Source organism: Lipotes vexillifer, unplaced genomic scaffold, assembly GCF_000442215.2.
Source record: "Lipotes vexillifer unplaced genomic scaffold, Lipotes_vexillifer_v1.1 scaffold251, whole genome shotgun sequence".
In the NCBI taxonomy this organism is placed as follows: Eukaryota; Metazoa; Chordata; class Mammalia; order Artiodactyla; family Lipotidae; genus Lipotes; species Lipotes vexillifer.
The window spans coordinates 2,930,497-2,954,021 of NW_006770868.1; the positions used below are offsets into that span (position 1 = coordinate 2,930,497).

Genomic DNA, 23,525 nt, shown 5'->3' on the forward strand with positions numbered 1-23,525 from the left:
AGCCAAAACAGTCTTGAAAAAAGAAGCACAAAGTTGGAAGACTCATACTTCCCTATTTCAAAACTTAATACAAAACTACAGTAATCAAGACAGTGTGGTACTGGCATAAAGAGAGACATAGATCAGTGGAACAGTACTGAGAATCCAGAAATAAATCCTCATATTTATGGTCAAGAGATTTCCAACATGGCTATCAGAACAATTCAGTGGGGAAAAAACAGTCTTTACATCAAATGGTGCTGGGATAATTAAACATCTACATGCAAAAGAATGAAGGCGGACCCCCTATCTCCCATCATATACATAAATAAACTCAAAAATGGATCAAAGACCTAAATATAAGAGCTAAAATTATGAAACTCTTAAAAGAAAATGTAGGCCTAAATCTTTGTGACCTTGAATTAGGCAATGCTTTCTTAGAAATAATTTTAAAAGTACAAGTAACTAAAGAAAAAATAGTAACTTGGACTTTATCAAAATTAAAAACTTTTGTGCTTCAAAGGACACCATAAAGAAATTGAAAAGACAATGTACAAAATGGGAGAAAACAGGTCAAATCATACATCTATCTGATAAGAGACTAATAACTAGAATATATAAAAACTCTTGGGCTTCCCTGGTGGCGCAGTGGTTGAGAGTCCACCTGCCGATGCAGGGCACGTGGGTTCGTGCCCCGGTCTGGGAGGATCCCACATGCTGCGGAGCGGCTGGGCCCATGAGCCATGGCCGCTGAGCCTGCGCGTCCGGAGCCTGTGCTCCGCAACGGGAGAGGCCACGGCAGTGAGAGGCCCACGTACCACCAAAAAAAACAACACAAACAAAAAACTCTTACAATTCAATGATAGAAAAATAAATAACCCAACTTAAAACTGGGCAAAGGATTTGAAAAGACATTTCTCCAAAGATATACAAATGGCCAACAAGCACAAAAGATGCTCTACATCATTAGTCATTAGGGAAATGGAAATCAAAACCACAAAGAGATATTACTTCACACACACTGGGATGGTTATAATAATTAAAAAAAAAAAAGACAATAACAACCACTGGTGAGGATGTGAAGAAATTGGAACCTTCATACATTGCTGATGGGAACGTAAAATAGTCTAGCTGCTCTGGAAAACAGTCTGGCAATTCCTCAAAAAAGGTAAACACTGAGTTACCATATGACCCAGCAATTCCAATCCTAGGTATATACTGAAGAGAATTAAAAACTTATGTGCACATTAAAATTTGTATAAAAATGTTCACTGCAGCGTTATTCATAATAGCCAGACAATGGACACAACCCAAATGTCCATCAACTGATGAATGGATAAACAAAATGTGGTACAGCCATACAATGGAATATTATTCAGCCATATATAAAAATGAAGTACCGATACATGCCACAATATGGATGAACCTGGAAAACATTACGCTAAGAGGCCAGGCACAAAAGCTCACATATCATATGATTTCAGTAATATGAAATATCCGGAATCAGACAAATACATAAAGACAGAAAATACATTAATGGTTGCTAGGGCTGGGGCAAGGAGGGAGTGGGGAGTGACACTCCCCATGTTGGTTAGGGCGTCCCCTTTTGCAGTGGTAAAAATATTCTGGTGTAGACATAGAGAATGGACTTGAGGACATGGGGAGGGGGAAGGGTAAGCTGAGACGAAGTGAGAGAGTGGCATGGATATATATACACTACCAAATGTAAAATAGATAGCTAGTGGGAATCAGCCGCATAGCAAAGGGAGATCAGCTCAGTGCTTTCTGACCACCTGGAGGGGTGGGATAGGGAGGGTGGGAGGGAGACGCAAGAGGGAGGGGATATGGGGACATATGTATATACGTATATGTACAGCTGATTCACTTTGTTATACAGCAGCAACTAACACAACAATGTAAAGCAATTATACTCTAATAAAGATGTTAAAAGAATATTCTGGAATTAGACAGTGGGGATATTTGCACAACTCTGTGAATATACTAAAGCCACTGAATTGTATACTTAAAAAATAAAACCAAAAACCAAAAAAGGACAGCCTTTGTGCTGGATCTGGCCAACAGATGTATTTTGTTGATCCATAATTATAGTATTTAATAAACAAGAGATGCCCTATATGAGAAAAATCTTGATTTCGGACTCCTCTTGAAAAATTGGAAGACCATCCCAGCCTTGACCCACCTGACAGCAACTTGCCCCTGGAGCTGGAGGTGGCTGGGCTCTGGCGGGCCTCAAGCTCGGTGGTTCCCATTGTCCCACCCAGCCTGGTGCCCGCACTCACAGCATCTCTCAGCCCCTGAAGCACTTAAGTTTGCAACCCATGGTGTAAGGTTACTGTCCAACTTTTGGACACCAAATTCTGTTTACAAGCAAACCATATATATAAAAGGTTGCACAAAGAAAACAAAAAAGTGCACTTCCTGAAGGAAAAATTGGTACCTTTATCCACATATTTTCCCTCTCGGTGATTCATGGTTAAACTGTGTATCAATTATAAGGAATAGTCCCTGTGATTAATAACACATTTTTTTTGAAGCACCAAGGTGGGGGATGGAGTCTGAGTAGCAGTATGCTGGTAAACTGGCTCTCGGTGAGGGTGCGGGGAGAAAATGCCTGAGTTTTAGCGTTCGGTGATTTCAGTGGTGTAAATACTCCTATCGTGGCCAATTTTAAGTTACTAGTACCCTGTCACTGAACATGGGCCTGGGAGGAATGAGCATGCTGGGCTCTTGCAAGCCAGTCTCACCAGGCTCCAGCACACCACTGCATCTGAACAACCTCCCCTCAGATGCCCTTCTTCAGGCCACTCTCACCTGGGCAGCAACCATGTGCTCTGCATCTTCCTTTTTGCTCGTTGCAGGGTAGAACACGATGTTGTCAATGGTCTGTATCAATTCCAACTGGACCACGCACTTGATGAGGAGGCTGGCAAACAGTTTCTGATCTATATTAGATGATAAAGATTAACCCTAATAATGATTCAGCCAGTACTGAATTCACTGAGCTCTGACTATGTGCCAGGCATGGTTCTTGATGCTGCGGCATAAACAGTGAATAAGCTGGACAAAAATCCCTGCTCCCGTGGCAGAGACAGACAGTAAACAAGCTACTTAAGTTAAGATGTAGTACGTTAAACAATGAGGACATCAGGCAGGGATGGGGATATGGTAGGGATGGTGTCAAAGTGGGGATGCACGTTTAAACAAGCTGGTCAGGAAAGGTTCTCTCTGAAAATGAGCTCCCTGAGCAAAGACCTGAAGACGGGGAGGGAGTCAGCGATGCAGGTCCCATGTCCTCTGGCACGTTTTTCTGCTGCCTGAAGGGTCACTCCTACAGACCAGCTCTGGACTGTGCTCTATCCACAGGAGGCTACAGGTTCCTGCGGTAGCCGGAGCCGACTCTCCAAAGGGCTGAATCTGCCTTGAGGGGCGGGGGTGGGGGGGGGGGGGAGGGGGGTGCGGCTTATTTAAGCTCTTAGTTCCCGGGTTATCCCTCCCTCACCAGAAATAAAACGGGGCGGGGGTGGGGGGGAGGGGGAGGAGGTTGCGGCTTATTTAAGCTCTTAGTTCCTGGATCACTTTCTGTCTGCCCTGGAAGTAGTAGCTGCTTCCCGCATTTTCTGCTTCCACATCCCTCAGTCTTCTCCTACTTCTTTCAGTGGTTAGCCCTCTTTGACTAGTTAACAATTCTTTTTTTAAAAAATTTTTTTAAATTTATTTTTTAAAATTTTCATTTATTTTTTTTTTAACAATTCTTTATGTAGAATTTTCCCTGTTCAAATTATCAGTGTGGTTTCTGCCTACTGATTAGACTCTGACTAATGTCTCATCTTCTCAATCCCTGGGCTCAGGGACAGCCCATGTCTGGCACTTACAAAGTTGTCTGATTTGACTACAGTAAAAGTAGAGCTTCCTTTTCAACTTGTTAAAGAATCAGAATGTTGAAAATATTAAATAAACATTAAATAAAAACAAGGAGTTGGGTCATCTTCAAGCTTTTGAAAGCGACTGTGAAATTATATATATGCATATAAAAATTCTCCACGCAGAATCAGTTTTTTTTTTGGCCGCACCGTAGGGCATGTGGGATCTTAGTTCCCTGACCAGGGGCTGAACCCATGGCCCCTGCAGTGGAAAGGCAGGGTCTTAACCATTGGACCACCAGGAAGTCCCCAGAGTTAGTTTAAATTGAAAAAGTATACAGTGGAATTGTAACAGACTTACATTTAACATATGCCAATTCAATGACACCATCTTGGACCAAAAAGAAAAAGAAAAAAAACAATACAAGTGGTGTAAGAGATTCTGCCTGCTGCTCTATTCACTGAGCTCATGCCCAGAAGGGAGGCTGAGATGGGAGCCTGGGAGAAACAAATCACTGTTCCTTGGAGGAATGGCAGGGGTCTCAAGCCCCAGGCATCTCTTAGAGCATAAACATCTTGCTGCACTCAGTTGTTCCATTTAAAGAAATGTCCACTTGCCCCTCCCACACAAGCCAACCCCTTTATCTGGGGCTGATGAGGAAACAGCTTCTCTCCCTGGACACTGGAGAGACACTGGCTATGCTGCAGACACAGAGGAGCAGCCCGTCAGTCTCCAACATGGCACCTCCTGAATGGATTCCATATTTTTTGTGCCTTCAAAAGGTAACAGTGACCACACCGGGCTTTGTCTAATGTGCTGCTTCAGAAGTTTAATGTCACTGTGAACACCTACAAACTGGCATGTTGAGAAGAGGCTGAAACTGCTATGAAGAAAAATAATGGGGACCACAAGTTTAAGAAGACCAGACTAATACCTGAAAAGTTCCAATTTCTCAGTCAGCCAAAAGGGTCTGAATCCCGACTCTACTACATATTGGCAAGTCATGTCATCTAAGGCCCAGTTCACTCAAATGTAAAACAGTACCGCCTCAAAGGGCAAGCATAAGGATCACGGGAGAGCACACACATGGGACACACAGTGCTGTGCCTGGCTGAGAGCAACTGCTAAACCTATTTGTTTAAATGACAGACAGGGAAACACACCATAAGCAACATTAAGAGAGAAATTAGTAAAAGTAATTTGAAACTCATATCCAGAAAAGGGATATCTAAGACATAAAGAGCCCCCCAACCCAAACCAATAAAAAGACAACAATCAATACAAAATGAACAAAGATTATGAATAGATAGCTCATAGAAATTGTTCTTAAACACATGAAAAACTGCTCAATTTCACTCATAATTAGAAAACTGCAAATTAAAACTACTCAAAAGATACCAAATATCACCTACGTATTCCCAGAGATCACGTAAATAGGTACAACCTTAATAGGCAGCAGTGTGGAATTATCTATCAAAATAGCAAGTGCACTTTCTCTTTTAACCTAGCAATCTTTTTTTCTGGGAATTTACCATACAGATAAACTCACAAATAACACATGTATTAGGTGATTCAATGCAGTACTGTTTATAACAGAAAAAGACTGGGAATAACAGAAATGTCCAGGTAGGAACCGAATTAAGCAAATAATAGCACATCTACAACCTGGGGCAATGTACACAATAGTACAAAAGAGTGTGAAAGCACTTTAGGTACTGATTTTGAATGATCTATAAGCTATATTAAGTGAAAAAAGAATAATGCACAGTATTCTATAATTTGTATAAAAAGGCGTGGAGAATTCATATATAAACATAGATACATATTATATACTTGTGTATGTGAATATGCATTTGCTTGCATATGAGCAAAATGTCTCTAGAAAGGTATATAAGAAACTGGTGACACTGGCTGCCATGAGGGAAGGGACAGGCAGACTGACGCCCAGGGGTGAAGAAAGGCTTATATCCTGTTTACCTTTCTGCACCTTCTGAATATTTGAATCATGTAAACATGTTACCTATTTAAAATAAATAAATAAATAAATAAATAAATAAATAAATAAATAAATAAATAAATAAATACAAAAACAAGAAAGTGGTCTTACTTGCATACGGTCTAGCTTTCCAGCTGTCATCGGTTGGGTTAGAGAGTTGGCTCTGGCCTCTCTCAGAGGCATTTTTATCTATACTGCTTAAAGACTGGCGGTCCAGATCCACATCCTAGAAGTAAACCGGAGAGAAACACAACGTTCATTTCTCAGTCCACAATTCAGTACCTGGGCAGAGATGAGCCTGTTTTAACACTGCTGGCCCAACTTGAATCTGTGTCTTGCTCAGCTTGAAGTATAAAAGTAGCACTTCTCAGAGGCTGCATGGGAAAGATTACAAATTTCAATTACTTCTCCCTCCCATTAAAATTTCACATTTTCTGATTCCAACTTAGACGGCATTTCTCTACATACTGTGAGTTCATGATGAGTGTGACAAATTTTTAATGAGCTCAAGTTCAAAAATAAACAAGCATGGTAGCTAAGCTTTTTTTTTCTTTTAAGTTGACAGTAGAAAGTTAAAAAACAGAATGTTTATATATTGTGCTTCATTTTTAAGTCGATATATCCCAAATGCCTTTTAAAATCTAATGGCTTTATAGGTACTTGGAAATAGAAGCTAATTAGACAAACCCCCTTGTAAACCAAAGTATTTTATTTATTTATTTATTTATTTATTTATTTTTCAGTACGTGGGCCTCTCACTGTTGTGGCCTCTCCCGTTGCAGAGCACAGGCTCCGGACGCACAGGCGCAGCGGCCATGGCTCACGGGCCCAGCTGCTCCACGGCATGTGGGATCCTCCCGGACCGCGGCACGAACCCGCGTCCCCTACATCGGCAGGCGGACTCCCAACCACTGCGCCACCAGGGAAGCCCAAACCAAAGTATTTTAAAGTGACACTTGAATTAGAACTCTTTTATGGGGCCTTACACAAAAAATAAAAACTACTATTTCATTGGTGGAGAGGAAAGTGCTCCTTACGTAGGAGGGCAATAAATAAGGATAATGACACCAAAGCAATCTTTGTAACAGTGAAACATCAGAACTGACGAGTGTCCAACAGGGGAAAATTCGTTAAATAAATTACAATAATGTGCAGCCACTGAAGACGCTGTTCTCAGAGAATATTTAAGAATATGGAGGGACTTCTCTGGGGGTCCAGTGGTAAAGATGCGACACTTCCAATGCAGTGGGCGTGGGTTCAAACCCAGGTCAGGGAACTAAGCTCCCATATGCCACGCAGAGGGCCCCCCCAAAAAAAGGAACATGGAAAAATGCCCACAGTGGTGTTAAGTAACACATTATGTACAAAGTGAGCCCAAATTGCAAGCATGTGGGCTGTGCGTGCTCAGTCACATAAATAAGAAAACTAGACGTGTTTTGTGGTTTTTATTGAGTGAAGTGACTTATTTCCTTAATACTTTTCTGTACTTTCTAAAAAATATTTTAATGAACATACATAGTGTTTAGCTCTTATAACCTTTTCTACTCACTTCCCATCAGAAAAGCACAAACCCTTTGGGCTGCTTAATTTTTTACCGTAACATGTGATCAGAGAAAAGACAACTGAAAAAAAAATCCTACCAAATGTTTTTCTGATGGATCTTCCTCCATTCCTACAGGTCTCCATGTCAGCAAACTAAAGGGAATGCAAGAGAAGGAAATCAATCAATGTGAAGGGCAACCCGAAGCTTTAAAATAACCACTGAAAGTAGAAATAAACAGCAGTAATCACATTAACACTTACACATGTGGGATGGTTGTTTTGAAAATATCCAACATACAATTGCATGTTTTGTCCCAGACGTCAGAACTGAATTTCTCTCCATTGGATATTACTAAGTTTTCTAAGCAATTTGTACCTGATCGAGCCAATTGCTCATTATCTGCAAAATAAAACATCTATCATTAAACTTCAAATGCTGTTTTGATTCCAACCTGATTGCTGATGCTTCCTATCGTGAGGTAGAGACAATGCAACTGTTTGGGCTGGTTGGCTTCTAATTAATGAAGCATTGGCACGGACGGTAAAATTTTAAGTAGGCTATAAAAAGGCAGAATTATTTATCATGCTGTATTGCTAGGGATGGAAGAAGGTCAACATTTTGCTACTTAATTAACTGGCTCCTTGTTTGAGAAATGGTAAAGTAAGACAGAAAATATTAGACCAGTGTTTCTGAAAACTTAGTCACTCAAGCTACATTTCCAATTTTTGCTGTCTATCAACTGTTTTATCAGTTACTTGAAAACTGAGTACTCTTCGAAAAACTTAACTAAATTAAGCCTTGTCCTAAGCCAAATTTATCTATGGGATCCAGGTCTAATGCGCTACGTGGGTATTTTTCATAATACATACTAAAATAAACACGTAAGTACTCAAAACCAAAAACGTCCATTGATGAAGCTGTTGATCTTGATTCTCACAGTACAGTTAAAAAACATTTTATTTTAGAAAATTTCAAACATACACAAAAGTAGAAAGAACAGTAATATACAAAGGTACATCTTTTGAGATTTAAAATTTACTATATCCCACCTTAAAAGAAATGCTTTATAAACTGACTTGGTGGAGAGACTGTTTTTATTTTCTAATTAAATTTAAAAAATACACATTTTCACCAATTAAATTATACATTGTACTCCTTGGTATTACATCCATGCTTTTATATACTGAAAAAATTAATCTCTCGTTAAGGACTATGTCAAGAAAAATGATGCCTAACCACATAAAGAGTACCTTGTTTTACACACCACTGCAACTGTGCAAATACATCAGAAAGAAGAACTTCATTCAAAGCTTCATAGAACTGCGTAAATACGTCACAAATCGCATAAAGTGCATGATTGCAAGTTGTTGTCATCCATTCAGATTTCTGGAAAAACAATTAAAAGATAATGTTTAAAAGCCACTCTCCCTGCGGTGAGATGGGCATTCTCACATATCATTGGCAAAATGTTCTGAAAAGCAATTCAGCACTAGGTAGCAACTGTCTTAAAATGTTCACATCCACTGATGCGATAACACTACTTCCAGTAATGGACCCTGAAGAAATAATCAAAGATCTGTGGCTGAAGGTTTATGAATAAAGATGTTTACCAACACTGGTATTTATATACTGTAAACACAGACACAGACTAATGCTCAGTAATGTGGCAATTAAATTGAGTACATCCATATGACAGAATATTAAGTCATTCAGTGATACTTGCAAAAAATTTTTATTATGCTAAATATTCACACCTTACACCAAAAATTTAAATACTAAAAATGATGTTAGATAGACATTTTTCCAAAGAAGACATACAAATGGCCAACAGACAAGGTGCTCAAAATCACTAATTATCAGAGAAATGCAAATCAAAACCACAATGAGATATCACCTCATGCCTATTAGAATGGTCATCATCAAAAAGACAAGAGATAACAAATGCTGGGGAGAATGTGGAGAAAAGGGAACCCTTGTGCACTGTTGGTGGGAATGTAAATTGGTGCAGCCACTGTGGAAAACAATATGGAGGTCCCTCAAAAAATTAAAAATAGAACTACCATATGATCCAGCAAATTCTACTTCTGGGTATATGCCTAAAGGAAACAAAAACACTATGTTGAAGAAATATATGCAACCCCCAGTTCGCAGCATCATTATTTACAATAGCTGAGACATGGCAACAACCTAAGTGTCCATCAACAGATGAACGGATATAGAAAATGTGATATATATACACATAATGGAATACTATTCAGCCATAAAAAAGAAAGTCCTGCCATTTGCAATAACATGGATGGAACTTGAGGGCATTACACTAAGTGAAATAAGTCAAAGACAAAGACTGTATGATCTCACTTATATGTGGAATCTAAAAATAACTCCCCAAACCCAAAGAACAAAAAACAAAAAACACCCAAAACCAAACTCAGAAAAATAGATCAGATTTGTGGTTCGGGATGGGGATAGGGGAACTGGATTAAAGGGGTTAAAAGGTCCAACTTCCAGTAATAAGATAAATAAGTCCTGGGAATGTAATGTATAACATGATGACTGTAGTTAACACTGCCGGATGGTACACCTGAGAGTTGCTAGGAGAGTAGATCCTAAACATTCTTACCACAAGGAAAAAGAAAAGTTTTTTTCTCTTTTCCTTTCTATCTACATGGGATAATGGATGTTAACTCAACTGACTGTGGTAATCATTTCACAATACATGTAAATTGAGTCATTTTGCTGTACCCCTCAAACTTATACAGTGCTTTATGCCAATCATATTTCAGAAAGCTGAAAATAAAAAAAATAAAAATGTCATGAAATTACCAAAGGAAATATATAGAGATATTTATAAATTAAGGAAAAGGGAAAGGTTGCTAAGCATGATTTCTAAAGTGGAAACTATAAAGTAAAAAACTAATAGATTGGGTTACTTAAAAGCTAAAATTTTCCAAAACAAAAAAGAAAACCAAGTGGGCAAAATCATCTGCAATTTATGTAAGGATATGCTATATTATTTTTATACTAAAAAACTCATAAATCAATAGGAAAAAAAGAGAATAAGTCAATAGATGGGCTAAGGATATGAAAAGGCAATTTGTGAAAGAAGAAATGTAATGATCAGTGACGTGAAGGAAAACAGAACCTCGCTAGCAGTTAAAAAACTTTTAAATGTTTTACTCTTGGTCTATCAAATTGATGATTAAATCAACTAAAATATGAAGAGCTGGAGTGGGTGTGGAGAAACACGAACTCTCCTGCATTGCTGACAGCAGTGTAAACGACTACATATGTATTTGGTCAACTCAGAAGTATGTATCAAAAGCCTCAGTAACATGTATGCCCCAAACCTGACAGTCAGCCACTTGCCCTAAACAAATAAAGAAATAAGTACAAATGTAGCTGGAAAAAATATTCATTTTAGTGCCGTTTAAAGACAGAAAAACGGCAAAGAATTTTCCATGGACTATGGAACATCCACAACTAGGAATGTTTTGCAGTCCTTAAAAACACTGTAGAAGAAAAGTTACAGCTGTGGAAAAAATACTTATGTATTAAGTTAAAAAGTATGTGAGGTGGGATTCCATTTTTGTCAAAAGAAAAATGGTATGAGATATACAAACACACAAGAACTATCTGACGGGCTAACAGTGGTTACCAGTGGAAGACTGAAACTGTGCGTGTTTAAATTTTTTTCTTTGTTTTCCTGTTTTATAAGGAAGAAAACTTTAAAGTAAGATTAGAAAACTGTATATATACTATAACCTCAACCACATCTGAACCACGTAGAAGACTGAGGGAAGTTTGCCACAGCATTAAGTCTAGTTTCGGAATGGTAAAATTATGAATTTTCTGTATATTCCTAATATTCTTTATTAAGCATATGGTACTTTTATACCAGGGGGAGGGAGGAAACATTGTTCCTAAAAGAAGGCAAAAATGTTGTATTCCCATCTAAAAATCTTGGGATAGAACATCCTTTCCTGACCCCCTTGTCCCTAGGGGAGAAATAACAAAGACTCCTAGATGTATCAAACATTCTTTTAAAAAAAGGCCTAATATTTACCAACATTATCTCCAGCTGTAACCTCATTAAAAATCCTTTTAATGGATTTTTAAAGGGACAAGAGATGTTCCACATTTTACCAACTGTTCAGAAGTCGATATGAAGCAAATAAGTAAGACTCGGGTGCCTGCGAGTCCAATGCCTGAGGGCCAAGTAGGCAGACGGTGGTGATTTATTTCCCCTCACTCTTCCCCGGATGGGGAGAGTTTCTTAGCACTACTGGATACTGGTAGAAGAAGGCCAGGAAGGATGTTTCCATTTTCAAAACAGACCCGAAATGGCTCAGTATTTAAGACTTCCGTGTGCTGTGGATGACGATGCAACACCAGAAGCAGACAAAGGCTGGAGGGGCTCTTCTCCCATCTCCCCAGGGCAGCACTTTAGTCATCACCCACCTCTGACTGCTGCTCGGGGAGTTTCATATTGTCAAAAATCCTGAACACGATTCTGAACAGGTCCTGCCACCAGTGCTTTTCGAAGGTATGGCCATAGCTCTTCATGATCTCGAACATGACCGTGAGCCCTCTGGAGGAAAGAAAGCCAGCATGGAAGAGGGAACGGGTTGGGGAAGAGGACAGCAGAGAAGACAGTGGGAGAGCCTGGGGCCGGGGGAGCAGGGGCTGGAGGCTCATTCAGTGACGGAAGGAAGGGGCACCACCCTAGGTCACGGTTACCTTGTCCGTACATCTAGCTTGCATCTGTTAATGATGCAGGAGAGCTCGAAGAGGATGGGGAACCAGCCTCGGACCCAGACTCTGTCGCCAGTAGCCACATTCATGTCGTCGCTTGTGTATTCTTGCAGCACCTACAGTGAGAATCACCTCTCAGAGACAGACTAAGCAAGTGAAAGGAAGGAACTGAAACAGAACTACACGAAGATTAAAGCCCTGCACATTTTCCTCTCCTGAAAATACCCATTCAGCAAGGGTCTGATGGGAAATCCTGAGGAGACAGAGACAAGCCTGTTCCAAGGGCACATGAGCAGTATTCCCCTATGAACCTTTGGAACTTAGTGGGCTTTAGAATAAGTTGAGTGGGGCTGACCACAAGAGTCCTGGGGGCAGGAGGTGGTACATTAAGAAAAGCAATAAAGGTCAAATGGTGATAGCAAAATGTTCAGGATGATTCAATATCTTAGGTCTTTCTGGAATGTTAGTGTAACAGGTATTACTTAAAATAATAGCGGCAGCAGCTACTATTTACTAAATGCTTGCTATGGGTCAGGAACTGTGACGGTGCATTACATGGATTAACAAGTCTCACAACAATTCCATGTAGCAGGTAGAAATAATGGTCCCATTATACAGACGAGTTAACTGAGGCACTAAGAGATTAAGTAAGCTGCCCCAGGTCATGCAGCTGGGAGCTGGCAATCTTCCCACAGTCTAAGTAGGAAGCCCTACTTTCTGCCCTATCTCTGGGATCTTGAGCCCTCTGTTCCTTAACCACTCTTGAAGTAGTATTGCCTGTGGTAATGGAATTTCTTTAACCGACCCTGGTTATTTAACATTAGGCAATTTCTCTCTCTGCTTTGGTTAACTCCCCTGTACAATGGGGATATAATTACCCATCTCGTAGGTCTGATGTGGGATTAAACAAATCTACACACACAAAATGCCTAGAATGTTGCCTGACATGTAGTTGAGTACTCAATCAACAGCAGCTCTCATTATCATCACATCTTAATGAACCATGGTAGGGACCAGACATATCATCTTAGGGATTTATACTTCTGTAAAGAATGCTTAAGAAGAGATCTATACAGGCCATCAGTTTAGTTGTGTTCATTTCCACCCAATTTCAGTGTTTTCAGACAGTCAGCTGAACCAAACAGGACTCTTTATTTTTTAAAGTTTTTTTTTTTTTATGTGGACTATTTTTAAAGTCTTTATTGAATTTGTTACAATATAGCTTCTGTTTTATGTTTTGGATTTTTGCATGAGGCATGTGGGATCTTAGCTCCCCAACCAGGGACTGAACCTGCATACCCTTTACTAGAAGGTGAAGTGTCAACCACTGGACCGCCAGGGAAGTCCCAAGCAGGCCTCTTTAGAAAGGTGAGATGTAACAGAAAAACCCTAAACATTTTCGGAAGTAAACAAAAGGTCATCATTTTTTTTTTTTTTTTTTTTTTTTGTGGTACGTGGGCCTCTCACTGTTGTGGCCTCTCCCGTTGTGGAGCACAGGCTCTGGACGCACAGGCTCAGCGGCCATGGCTCACGGGCCCAGCCGCTCCGCGGCATACGGGATCCTCCCAGACCGGGGCAGGAACCCGCGTCCCCTGCATCGGCAGGCAGATTCTCAACCACTGCGCCACCAGGGAAGCCCAAAAGGTCATCTTTATATGTGATTTCTCAACCACATCACAGTGTCACAATGTCATTTCCTAAAAGAGAGGTTTGTTTTCTTTCAAATAGAAATGTCTTGCTTCTTCAGCTTTGCCAAAATTCATAGCTAAACTACTATTATCATCTACAAAAACAATCTGTAGAATACCATATAAAAGTTCAGTGTGAATAAAATAACTTCATACGTACAAAATAACATAAAATGTATAACCCCTGTAATGGCAGCATTCTGAAATAAACACCTAGTTTAGGGGAAACATGCGTTTCTAAAAGAGTAGCTGGAAACGTCTTTGCCAGGAGCAAGGGGTTCTTGCCTACAACTCCTTTCCCCCGTCACAGCCCAAATGAGTGAAGAGAGGAAAACCGTACCCGAGGCCTCTCGGAGACGTATTTCCCACAGAAGCGGATGAGCCGGATGGCTTCCATGCTAGTGTCAGGGAAAGCAGCATTGCAGGCAAACTCTGATAAGCACTTCACAGCATCCTGAAAGGAATCGATGGCTGCAGGGAAATGATGCTGGAAAATGGTTGCTGGGGAAACAAAGGCACATTTTTTATAAGCCTGGGATTTAGAAATGGGGATTAAACACACACACACACTTACATACACCAGAGATGATTACTTTTGTGAAAATCTAAGGAAAGCATGTCAGTGTCTCTGGAAGACAGGGTTTCTTATTAAATTATTCAGGAATGAATGCATTGAGTACAGCTTGGGCTAAACTACACTGGTTCTTGAGCTCACGCAACGATGTAAAGGCCTAAACAGTCACTGATTCAACAACATTTGTTGAGTGCTGACTACATGCAAAGCGTGGTTGTGGGCCCTGGGTACACAGAGGTAACCAAATTTCCTGCCTTTGCTCCAATGGGCAAGATGGACAATAATCACCTAAATTTGTAGATATGTAAAATCATCTCAGCTGGGGTAAGTGCTGAGTAAGGGGACAGAAGATAGAAAAGGCTGGTGGTGAGGGAAGGGGGACTCTGTGAAGAGGTCCTTTCTGAGAAGCGGCCCTAAGGAAGTGAGAGAGGACAGCCAAGAGAAAACCAAGTTTCACCAGGATGCCAAGGTGTCCGTTTTAGGATGGAGCTTGTGTAACCATATAAGATATAAACGTGGATGTGTGTGTGGGGTTGGCCCAGAGGGTCTGCCTGACAGAAGCTGAGCACTGAGCAAAGCTCTGGCCCCAGTTCTGCGATTCTGAGCATGTCCCTTAATTCCCCAGCTGTTTCCACCCTAAGACCACACCTCATGCTACCTCACTGGAGCCTTATGAAGACAAAGTGAGATAAAGAAAGTCAGTGAGCTAAAGGTGACAGGCAATTTAGAAACTGAAGGTTTTCAAAACCCTACAAATACCACCTGAGAGAAGAATACGAGGGGCGAGAAGTTTACAAAAAGTTAAACGACCTCAAAAAATCAAAGCTGACCCACTGCTTTACAATTTCCACAAAAACCAAGACAAGTAAACATCTTGTGACGTGATGACAGGCAGGACCGGGGACCTGTGGTCAGTGCAGAGTGGAGGGACACTGCACCAACTCTGGGCTGGACTGCCAGGTGTCAATCTTCCACCACCTCCCAGCTGCATGACCTCAGACAAGTGGTCCTACTTTACTTTTCTGTGCCTGTTTTCCTCTTCAGTAAAATAGGGGGAAATAATGGTATCCACATCAGTGGGTTCAACCAACCCCAGATCGAAAATATTCGGGAAAAAAAAACTGCAGCAAGCTCCAAAAAGCAAAGCTTGAATTCGCTGTGCACCGGCAACTATTTACATAGCCTTACTTTGTGTTTATGAGTAATCTAGATGTGATTTAAAGTATACAGGAGGATGTGTGTAGATTATATCCATTTCATCTTAGGGACTTGAGCATCTGTGGATTTTGGTACCCGAGGTGTGTCCTGGAACCAGTCTCTCACAGATATGAAGGGATGACTGTAGTCAGTTCTTGTTACTCATGGTACTTGTGTTCTACAAAGTCGCTGTGAATAATTGATTAGCAAATACTGAACCATCTCCTAGGGGAAAAAGGGGTTAGGTTCCTGCGAGGCTCTGGTTACAATACTTTCATCAACCTATTAACACACAACCTTGTTTTACGTGTGTTTCTGTTTAACTTATTTAATATATTTTGTTGCTTCATTAACATTACACTCATGGCCAACAGCTCCATAACTCATGCCTGAACGGAGCTAACCTAAAACATGTTATTTTTCTCCATAAAGTACACCACAGTCTCCCTTAGGAACACTGGCCAGCACTTCAGCACTGGGCTATGGACTGGCTTAAATGGCAAAGTCACCAACTAAGACAAAGATGCCAAAAACGTGGCAGTAAGTTTTTACCACAGAAAGGCTACCTGTTTATTTACAGTAAGAGAGCTGAAACACGAAGGCCTTGGTCAACCTCAGCTGGGAACGTGTGCCTTGGGTGACAAGCATTTTGCTGCTCTGTGCATGCACATGTCGGCAAATGACCACAGAAGGGCCAGGAATGTTGGTTTGGGGATTACATATAAATTTTAGCAAGTAGGTGAACTCACAAATGTGGAACCTGCAAATAATGAGGGTTGACTGTGTTTCCTTCCTAGGGTTGTTGAGCACATGTCAAGAGCCCAGCATACCACCTGGCACATTAGCACATCACAGTGTAGCTAAACAAGCAAGTCCCTCTTGGGAGTAAAATACATGGGAAAGAAATGATCACCCTTCTAGACTTGCATGTGGGACATTAGTCAGGAGGGAACAGAGACACTTACTGACGATGTGGCCTGTGGTCTGGAAGGCCAGCTCCACGATGTTCCCGTCGTGATCCGAGGCGGCCTGGTGGAACACGGCGAAGATGTTCTTCCAGCCTGAGCGGATGTTGGCCGCCTGGGAGTTCACCATCTGGGTGATGCAGCGGATCACCATGTCCCGGATGGTTGGAGACCTGAGGAAAGAATGGGGCAGCCCATGTCATCTGTACTTTGGACAGTGGAAAGATAAATGAATACAGCTCATTGCTTAGAAGCAGCACTTAAAAAAAACATTTTTAAAAGCATGTCGTAATCTACATTCATTAAAAAAAAATTAGAGACAACAAAAAGAAAAAATAGTAAGCCAGTCAACATGTCAGTTAGTTGCCTACCCAGCAGTCATCTTCCCACCTCCTTAGTTAAGTCTGATTTCATCTGGGCAGCAACATGCCTGACCTCAGGGAACCGATCATAAATAAGACAACATGACAATCTTGTCTCATGTGCCAGGACCTCAATCTCCCAGCCTCCCTTGCAGCTAGGGGAGCTACATGACCTGTTCTAACTAATCAGATGTAAGAGAAAATCTATGGGTATGGGAGGGGAGGGATTTCTAGGAAGGTTCTGCTTTTGTCTTAAAAGGAATACACTTGGGGGCTTCCCTGGTGGCGCAGTGGTTGAGAGTCCGCCTGCCGATGCAGGGGACACGGGTTCGGGTCCCGGTCTCGGAAGATTCCACATGCCGCGGAGTGGCTGGGCCCGTGAGCCATGGCCGCTGGGCCTGCGCGTCCGGAGCCCGTGCTCCGCAACGGGAGAGGCCACGACAGTGAGAGGCCCACGTACCGCAAAAAAAAAAAAAAAGGAATACACTTGGGGGCTTCCCTGGTGGCACAGTGGTTGAGAGTCTGCCTGCTGATGCAGGGGATACGGGTTCGTGCCCCGGTCCGGGAAGATCCCACAGGCTGCGGAGTGGCTAGGCCCGAAGCCATGGCCGCTGAGCCTGCGTGTCCGGAGCCTGTGCTCCACAACGGGAGAGGCCACGACAGTGAGAGGCCCACGTACCGCAAAAAAAAAAAAAAAAAAAAAAAAAAAAAGGAATACACTTGGTAGGCTCTGCCCCTTTTCCTCTTGTTCCCATTCTGATGGTGGGCTCTGCCTCTTTTAATCACTCCCACTGTGAACACGGCATAATGCCCGAAGCTAAAGTCTCTGTCCAGCAATCATGAAACAGTAAGGTCAAGGAAGAAAAGCACCCTGTTTATGGCCAAACAAAGGGACAGAAAGAACCTGGGTCCTTGGTTATAATTTGGGCTATGGAACCAAAGTTGGGACTGCCTGCTTCTGACTTGCTAAGTAAACAATACATAGACTTGTGGTTTAAGCCACTGTTGGTCAATTTTTCTGGCCCCAAACATTTAGACTAATATACTCATAATTTTGCCACCCAGAGATAACAATTCCTAAATTCTTAATGCATATCCTCTTAGGTTTTTGGGCAGAGATATTTGTGGATGGCAAACACATACAGCTGGATGGGAGTATACATATGTAACTTAAGATGAATATTTTAAATTTAATTATTACAAAACAAAACATGAAGACAGAAAAAACAGTCCATTTTCTGAAGCAGCTGCAAGGTTCAACATGGTGTGACCTGGATATTTACAACAGATTAGCACATATGTCTTTCAGACAATCTCCCAATTCATCCCACCACCACCACCACTTTACCCCCTTGGTGTCCATACATTTGTTTTCTACATCTGTGTCTCTATTTCTGCCCCGCAAACCAGTTCACCTGTACCATTTTTCTAGGTTCCACATATATGTGTTAATATACGATATTTTTCTTCTGACTTACTTCACTCTGACAGTCTCTAGATCCATCCACATCTCTACAAATGACCCAGTTTCATTCCTTTTTATGGCTGAGTAATATTCCATTGTACATATGTACCACCATCTTTATCCATTCATCTGTCAATGGGCATTGAGGTTGCTTCCATGACCTACCTATTGTAAATAGTGCTGCAATGAACACTGGGGTGCATGTGGCTTTTTGAATTATGGTTTTCTCTGGGTATATTGCCCAACAGTGGGATTGCTGGATCATACGGTAATTCTACTTTTAGTTTTTTAAGGAACCTCCATACTGTTCTCCATAGTGTATCAATTTATATTCCCACCAACAGTGCAAGAGGGTTCCCTTTTCTCCACACCCTCTCCAGCATTTGTTGTTTGCAGATTTTCTGATGATGCCCATTCTAACTGGTGTGAGGTGATACCTCATTGTAGTTTTGATTTGCATTTCTCTAATAAATAGCGACGTTGAGCAGCTTTTCACGTGCTTCTTGTCCATCTGTATGTCTTCTTTGGAGAAATGTCTATTGAGGTCTTCTGACCATTTCTGGATTGGGTTGTTTGTTTTTTAATATTGACCTGCATGAGCTGTTTATATATTCTGGAGATTAATCCTTTGTTCACTGATTCATTTGCAAATATTTTCTCCCATTCTAGGTCTGTCTTGCTCGTAGTTTCCTTTGCTTTGAAAAACCTTTTAAATTTCGTTAGGTCCCACTTGTTTACTTTTCTTTTTATTTCCATTACTCTAGGAGGTGGATCAAAAAAGACCTTGCTGTGATTTATGTCAAAGAGTGTTCTTCTTATGTTTTCCTCTAAGAGTTTTATAGTGTCCGGTCTTACATTTAGGTCTCTAATCCACTCTGACTTTATTTTTGTGTATGGTGCTAGGGAGTGTTCTAATTTCATTCTTTTACATGTAGCTGTCCAGTTTTCCCAGCACCACTTATTGAAGAGACTGTCGTTTCTCCATTGTATATCCTTGCCTCCTGTGTCATAGATTAGTTGACCATAGGTATGTGGGTTTATCTCTGGGCTTTCTATTCTGTTCCATTGATCTATATTTCTGTTTTTGCGCCAGTACCATATTGTCTTGATTGCTGTAGCTCTGTAGTATAGTCTGAAGTCAGGGAGTCTGATTCCTCCAGCTTCCTTTTTCTCCCTCAAGACTGCTTTGGCAATTCGGGATCATCTGTGTCTCCATACAAATTTTAAGATCTTTTGTTATAGTTCTGTAAAAAATGCCATTGGTAACTTGATAGGGATTGCATTGAATCTATGGATTGCTTTGGGTAGTATAGTCATCTTCACAATATTGAGTCTTCCAATCTAAGAGCATGGTATATCTCTCCACCTGTTAGTATCATTTTTAATTTCTTTCATCAGTGTCTTATACTTTTCTGCATACAGGTCTTTTGTCTCCCTAGGTAGGTTTATTCCTAGGTGTTTTATTCTTTTTGTTGCAATGGTAAATGGGAGCGTTTCCCTAATTTCTCTTTCAGATTTTTCATCATTAGTGTATAGGAATGCCAGAGATTTCTGTGCACTCATTTTGTTCCCTGCAACTTTACCAAATTCATTGATTAGCTCTAGTAGTTTTCTGGTGGCATCTTTAGGATTCTCTATGTATAGTATCATGTCATCTGCAAATAGTGACAGTTTTACTTCTACTTTTCCAATTTGCATTCCTCTTATTTCTTTTTCTTCCCTGATTGCCGTGGCTGGGACTTCCAAAACTATGTTGAATAATAGTGGCGAGAGTGGACATCCTTGTCTTGCTCCTGATGTTAGAGGAAATACTTTCAGTTTTTCACCATTGAGAATGATGTTTGCTGTGGGTTTGTTGTATATGGCCTTTATTATGTTGAGGTAGGTTCCCTCTATGCCCACTTTCTGGAGAGTTTTTATCATAAATGGGTGTTGAATTTTGTCAAAAGCTTTTTCTGCATCTATTGAGATGATCATATGGTTTTTATTCTTCAATTTGTTAATATGGTGTATCACATTGATTGATTTGCATACATTGAAGAATCCTTGCATCCCTGGGATAAATCCCACTGGATCGCGGTGTATGATCCTTTTAATGTGTTGTTGGATTCTGTTGCTAGTATTTTGTTGAGGATTTTTGCATCATATTCATCAGTGATACTGGTCTGTAATTTTCTTTTTTTGTAGTATCTTTGCCTGGTTTTGGTATCAGGGTGCTGGTGGCCTCATAGAATGAGTTTGGGAGTGTTCCTTCCTCTGCAATTTTTTGGAAGAGTTTGAGAAGGATGGGTGTTAGCTCTTCTCTAAATGTTTGATAGAATTCACCTGTGAAGCCATCTGGTCCTGGACTTTTGTTTGTTGGAAGACTTTTAATCACAGTTTCAATTTCATTACTTGTGATTGGTCTGTTCATATTTTCTATTTCTTCCTGGTTCAGTCTTGGAAGGTTATACCTTTCTAAGAATTTGTCCATTTCTTCCAGGTTGTCCATTTTATTGGCATAGAGTTGCTTGTAGTAGTCTCTTAGGATGCTTTGTATTTCTGCAGTGTCTGTTGTAACTTCTCCTTTTTCATTTTTTCCTTTTCTAGTTTTATTGATTTGAGTCCTCTCCCTCTTTTTCTTGATCAGTCTGGCTAATGGTTTATCAATTTTGTTTATCTTCTCAAAGAACCAGCTTTTAGTTTTATTCATCTTTGTTACTGTTTTCTTTGCTTCTATTTCATTTATTTCTGCTCTGATCTTTATGGTTTCTATCCTTCTACTAACTTTGGGGTTTTTTGTTCTTCTTTCTCTAGTTCCTTTAGGTGTAAGGTTAGATTGCTTGAGATTTTTCTTGTTTCTTGAGTAGGCTTGTATAGCTATAAACTTCCCTCTTAGAACTGCTTTTGCTGCATCCTATAGGTTTTGGATCGTCGTGTTTTCATTGTAATTTGTCTCTAGGTATTTTTTGATTTCCTCTTTGATTTCTTCAGTGATCTCTTGGTTATTTAGTAACGTATTGTTTAGCCTCCATGTGTTTGTGTTTTTTATGTTTCTTTCCCTGTAACTGACTTCTAATCTCATAGCGTTGTGGTCAGAAAAGATGCTTGATGTGATTTCAATATTCTTAAATTTCCTGAGGCTTGATTTGTGACCCAAGTTGTGATCTATCCTGGAGAATGTTCTGTGAGCACTTGAGAAGAATGTGTAACCTGCTGTTTTTGGCTGAAATGTCCTATAAATATCAAATAAATCTGGTCTATTGTGTCATTTAAACCTTCTGTTTCCTTATTAATTTTCTGTTTGGATGATCTGTCCATTGGTGTAAGTGAGGTGTTAGAAGTCCCCCACTATTACTGTGTTACTGTCAATTTCCTCTTTTATAGCTGTTAGCCGTTGCCTTATGTATTGAGGTGATCCTAGGTTGGGTGCATATATAATTGTTATATCTTCTTCTTGGACTGATCCCTTGATCATTATGTAGTGTCCTTCCTTGTCTCTTGTAACATTCTTTATTTTAAAGTCTATTTTATCTGATATGAGTATTGCTACTCCAGCTTTCTTCTGATTTCCATTTGCATGGGATATCTTTTTCCATCCCCTCACTGTCAGTCTGTATGTGTCCCTAGGTCTGAAGTGGGTCTCTTGTAGACAGCATATATATGGGTCTTGTTTTTGTATCCATTCAGCAAGCCTGTGTTTTTGGTTGGAGCACTTAATCAATTCACGTTTAAGGTAATTATCAATATGTATGTTCCTATTACCATTTTCTTAATTGTTCTGGGTTTGTTTTTGTAGGTTCTTTTCTTCTCTTGTGTTTCCCATTTAGAGAAGTTCCTTTAGCATTTGTTGTAGAGCTGGTCTGGTGGTGCTCAATTCTCTTAGCTTTTGCTTGTCTGTAAAGCTTTTGATTTCTCCATCAAATCTGAATGAGATCCTTGCCTGGCAGAGTAATCTTGGTTGTAGGTCCTTCCCTTTCATCACTTTAAATATGTCATGCCACTCCCTTCTGGCTTGTAGAGTTTCTGCTGAGAAATCAGCTGTTAACCTTATGGGAGCTCCCTTGTATGTTATTTGTCATTTTTCCCTTGCTGCTTTCAATAATTTTTGTCTTTAATTTTTGCCATTTTGATTACTGCCTGTCTCGGTGTGTTTCTCCTTGGGTTTATCCTGTATGGGACTCTGCGCTTCCTGGACTTGGGTGGCTATTTCCTTTCCCATGTTAGGGAAGTTTTTGACTATAATCTCTTCAAATATTTTCTCGGGTCCTTTCTCTCTCTCTTCTCCATCTGGGACCCCTATAATGTGAATGTTGTTGCATTTAATGTTGTCCCAGAGGTCTCTTAGGCTGTCTTCATTTCTTTTCATTCTTTTTTCTTTATTCTGTTCCACAGCAGTAAATTCCACCATTCTGTTTTCTGGGTCACTTATCCGTCTTCTGCCTCAGTTATTCTGCTATTGATTCCTTCTGGTGTATTTTTCATTTCAGTTATTGTATTGTTCATTTCTGTTTGTTTGTTCTTTAATTCTTCTAGGTCTTTGTTAAACATTTCTTGCATCTTCTCAATCTTTGCCTCCATTCTTTTTCCGAGGTCCTGGATCGTCTTCACTCTCATTATTCTGAATTCTTTTTCTGGAAGGATGCCTATCTCCACTTCATTTACTTGTTTTTCTGGGGTTTTGTCTTTTTCCTTTATCTGGTACATAGCCCTCTCCCTTTTTTTCTTGTCTGTATTTCTATGAATGTGGTTTTTGTTCCACAGGCTGCAGGGTTGTAGTTCTTCTTGCTTCTGCTGTCTGCCCTCTGGTGGATGAGGCTATCCAAGAGGCTTGTGCAAATTTCCTGATGGGAGGGACTGGTGGTGGGTAGAGCTGGCTGTTGCTCTGGCAGGTAGAGCTGGCTGTTGCTCTGGCAGGCAGAGCTCAGTAAAACTTTAATCCGCTTGTCTGCTGATGGGTGTGGCTGGGTCCCCTCCCTGTTGGTTGTTTGGCCTGAGGCGACCCAACACTGGAGCCTACCAGGGCTCTTTGGTGGGGCTGATAGTGGACTCTGGGATGGCTCATGCCAAGGATTACTTACCAAAACTTCTGCTGCCAGTGTCCTTGTCCTCACGGTGAGACACAGCCACCCCCTGCCTCTGC

General features: G+C 40.7%; 1 protein-coding gene across 1 annotated transcript in view; it reads right to left on the reverse strand.

The window, feature by feature from the left end:
• ARFGEF2 (ARF guanine nucleotide exchange factor 2) overlaps positions 1 to 23,525 on the reverse strand; it is a 100,890-nt gene that overhangs the window by 9,189 nt on the left and 68,176 nt on the right. Inside the window, exons 27-35 of the mRNA XM_007446397.1 lie at positions 16,577 to 16,749; positions 14,181 to 14,341; positions 12,138 to 12,268; positions 11,859 to 11,988; positions 8,651 to 8,786; positions 7,661 to 7,799; positions 7,498 to 7,552; positions 5,969 to 6,083; positions 2,812 to 2,942 (exon numbers count right to left, since the gene is read on the reverse strand). Coding sequence (XP_007446459.1) covers positions 2,812 to 2,942; positions 5,969 to 6,083; positions 7,498 to 7,552; positions 7,661 to 7,799; positions 8,651 to 8,786; positions 11,859 to 11,988; positions 12,138 to 12,268; positions 14,181 to 14,341; positions 16,577 to 16,749 — 1,171 coding nt within the window. The remainder of the gene's footprint in view (positions 1 to 2,811; positions 2,943 to 5,968; positions 6,084 to 7,497; positions 7,553 to 7,660; positions 7,800 to 8,650; positions 8,787 to 11,858; positions 11,989 to 12,137; positions 12,269 to 14,180; positions 14,342 to 16,576; positions 16,750 to 23,525) is intronic.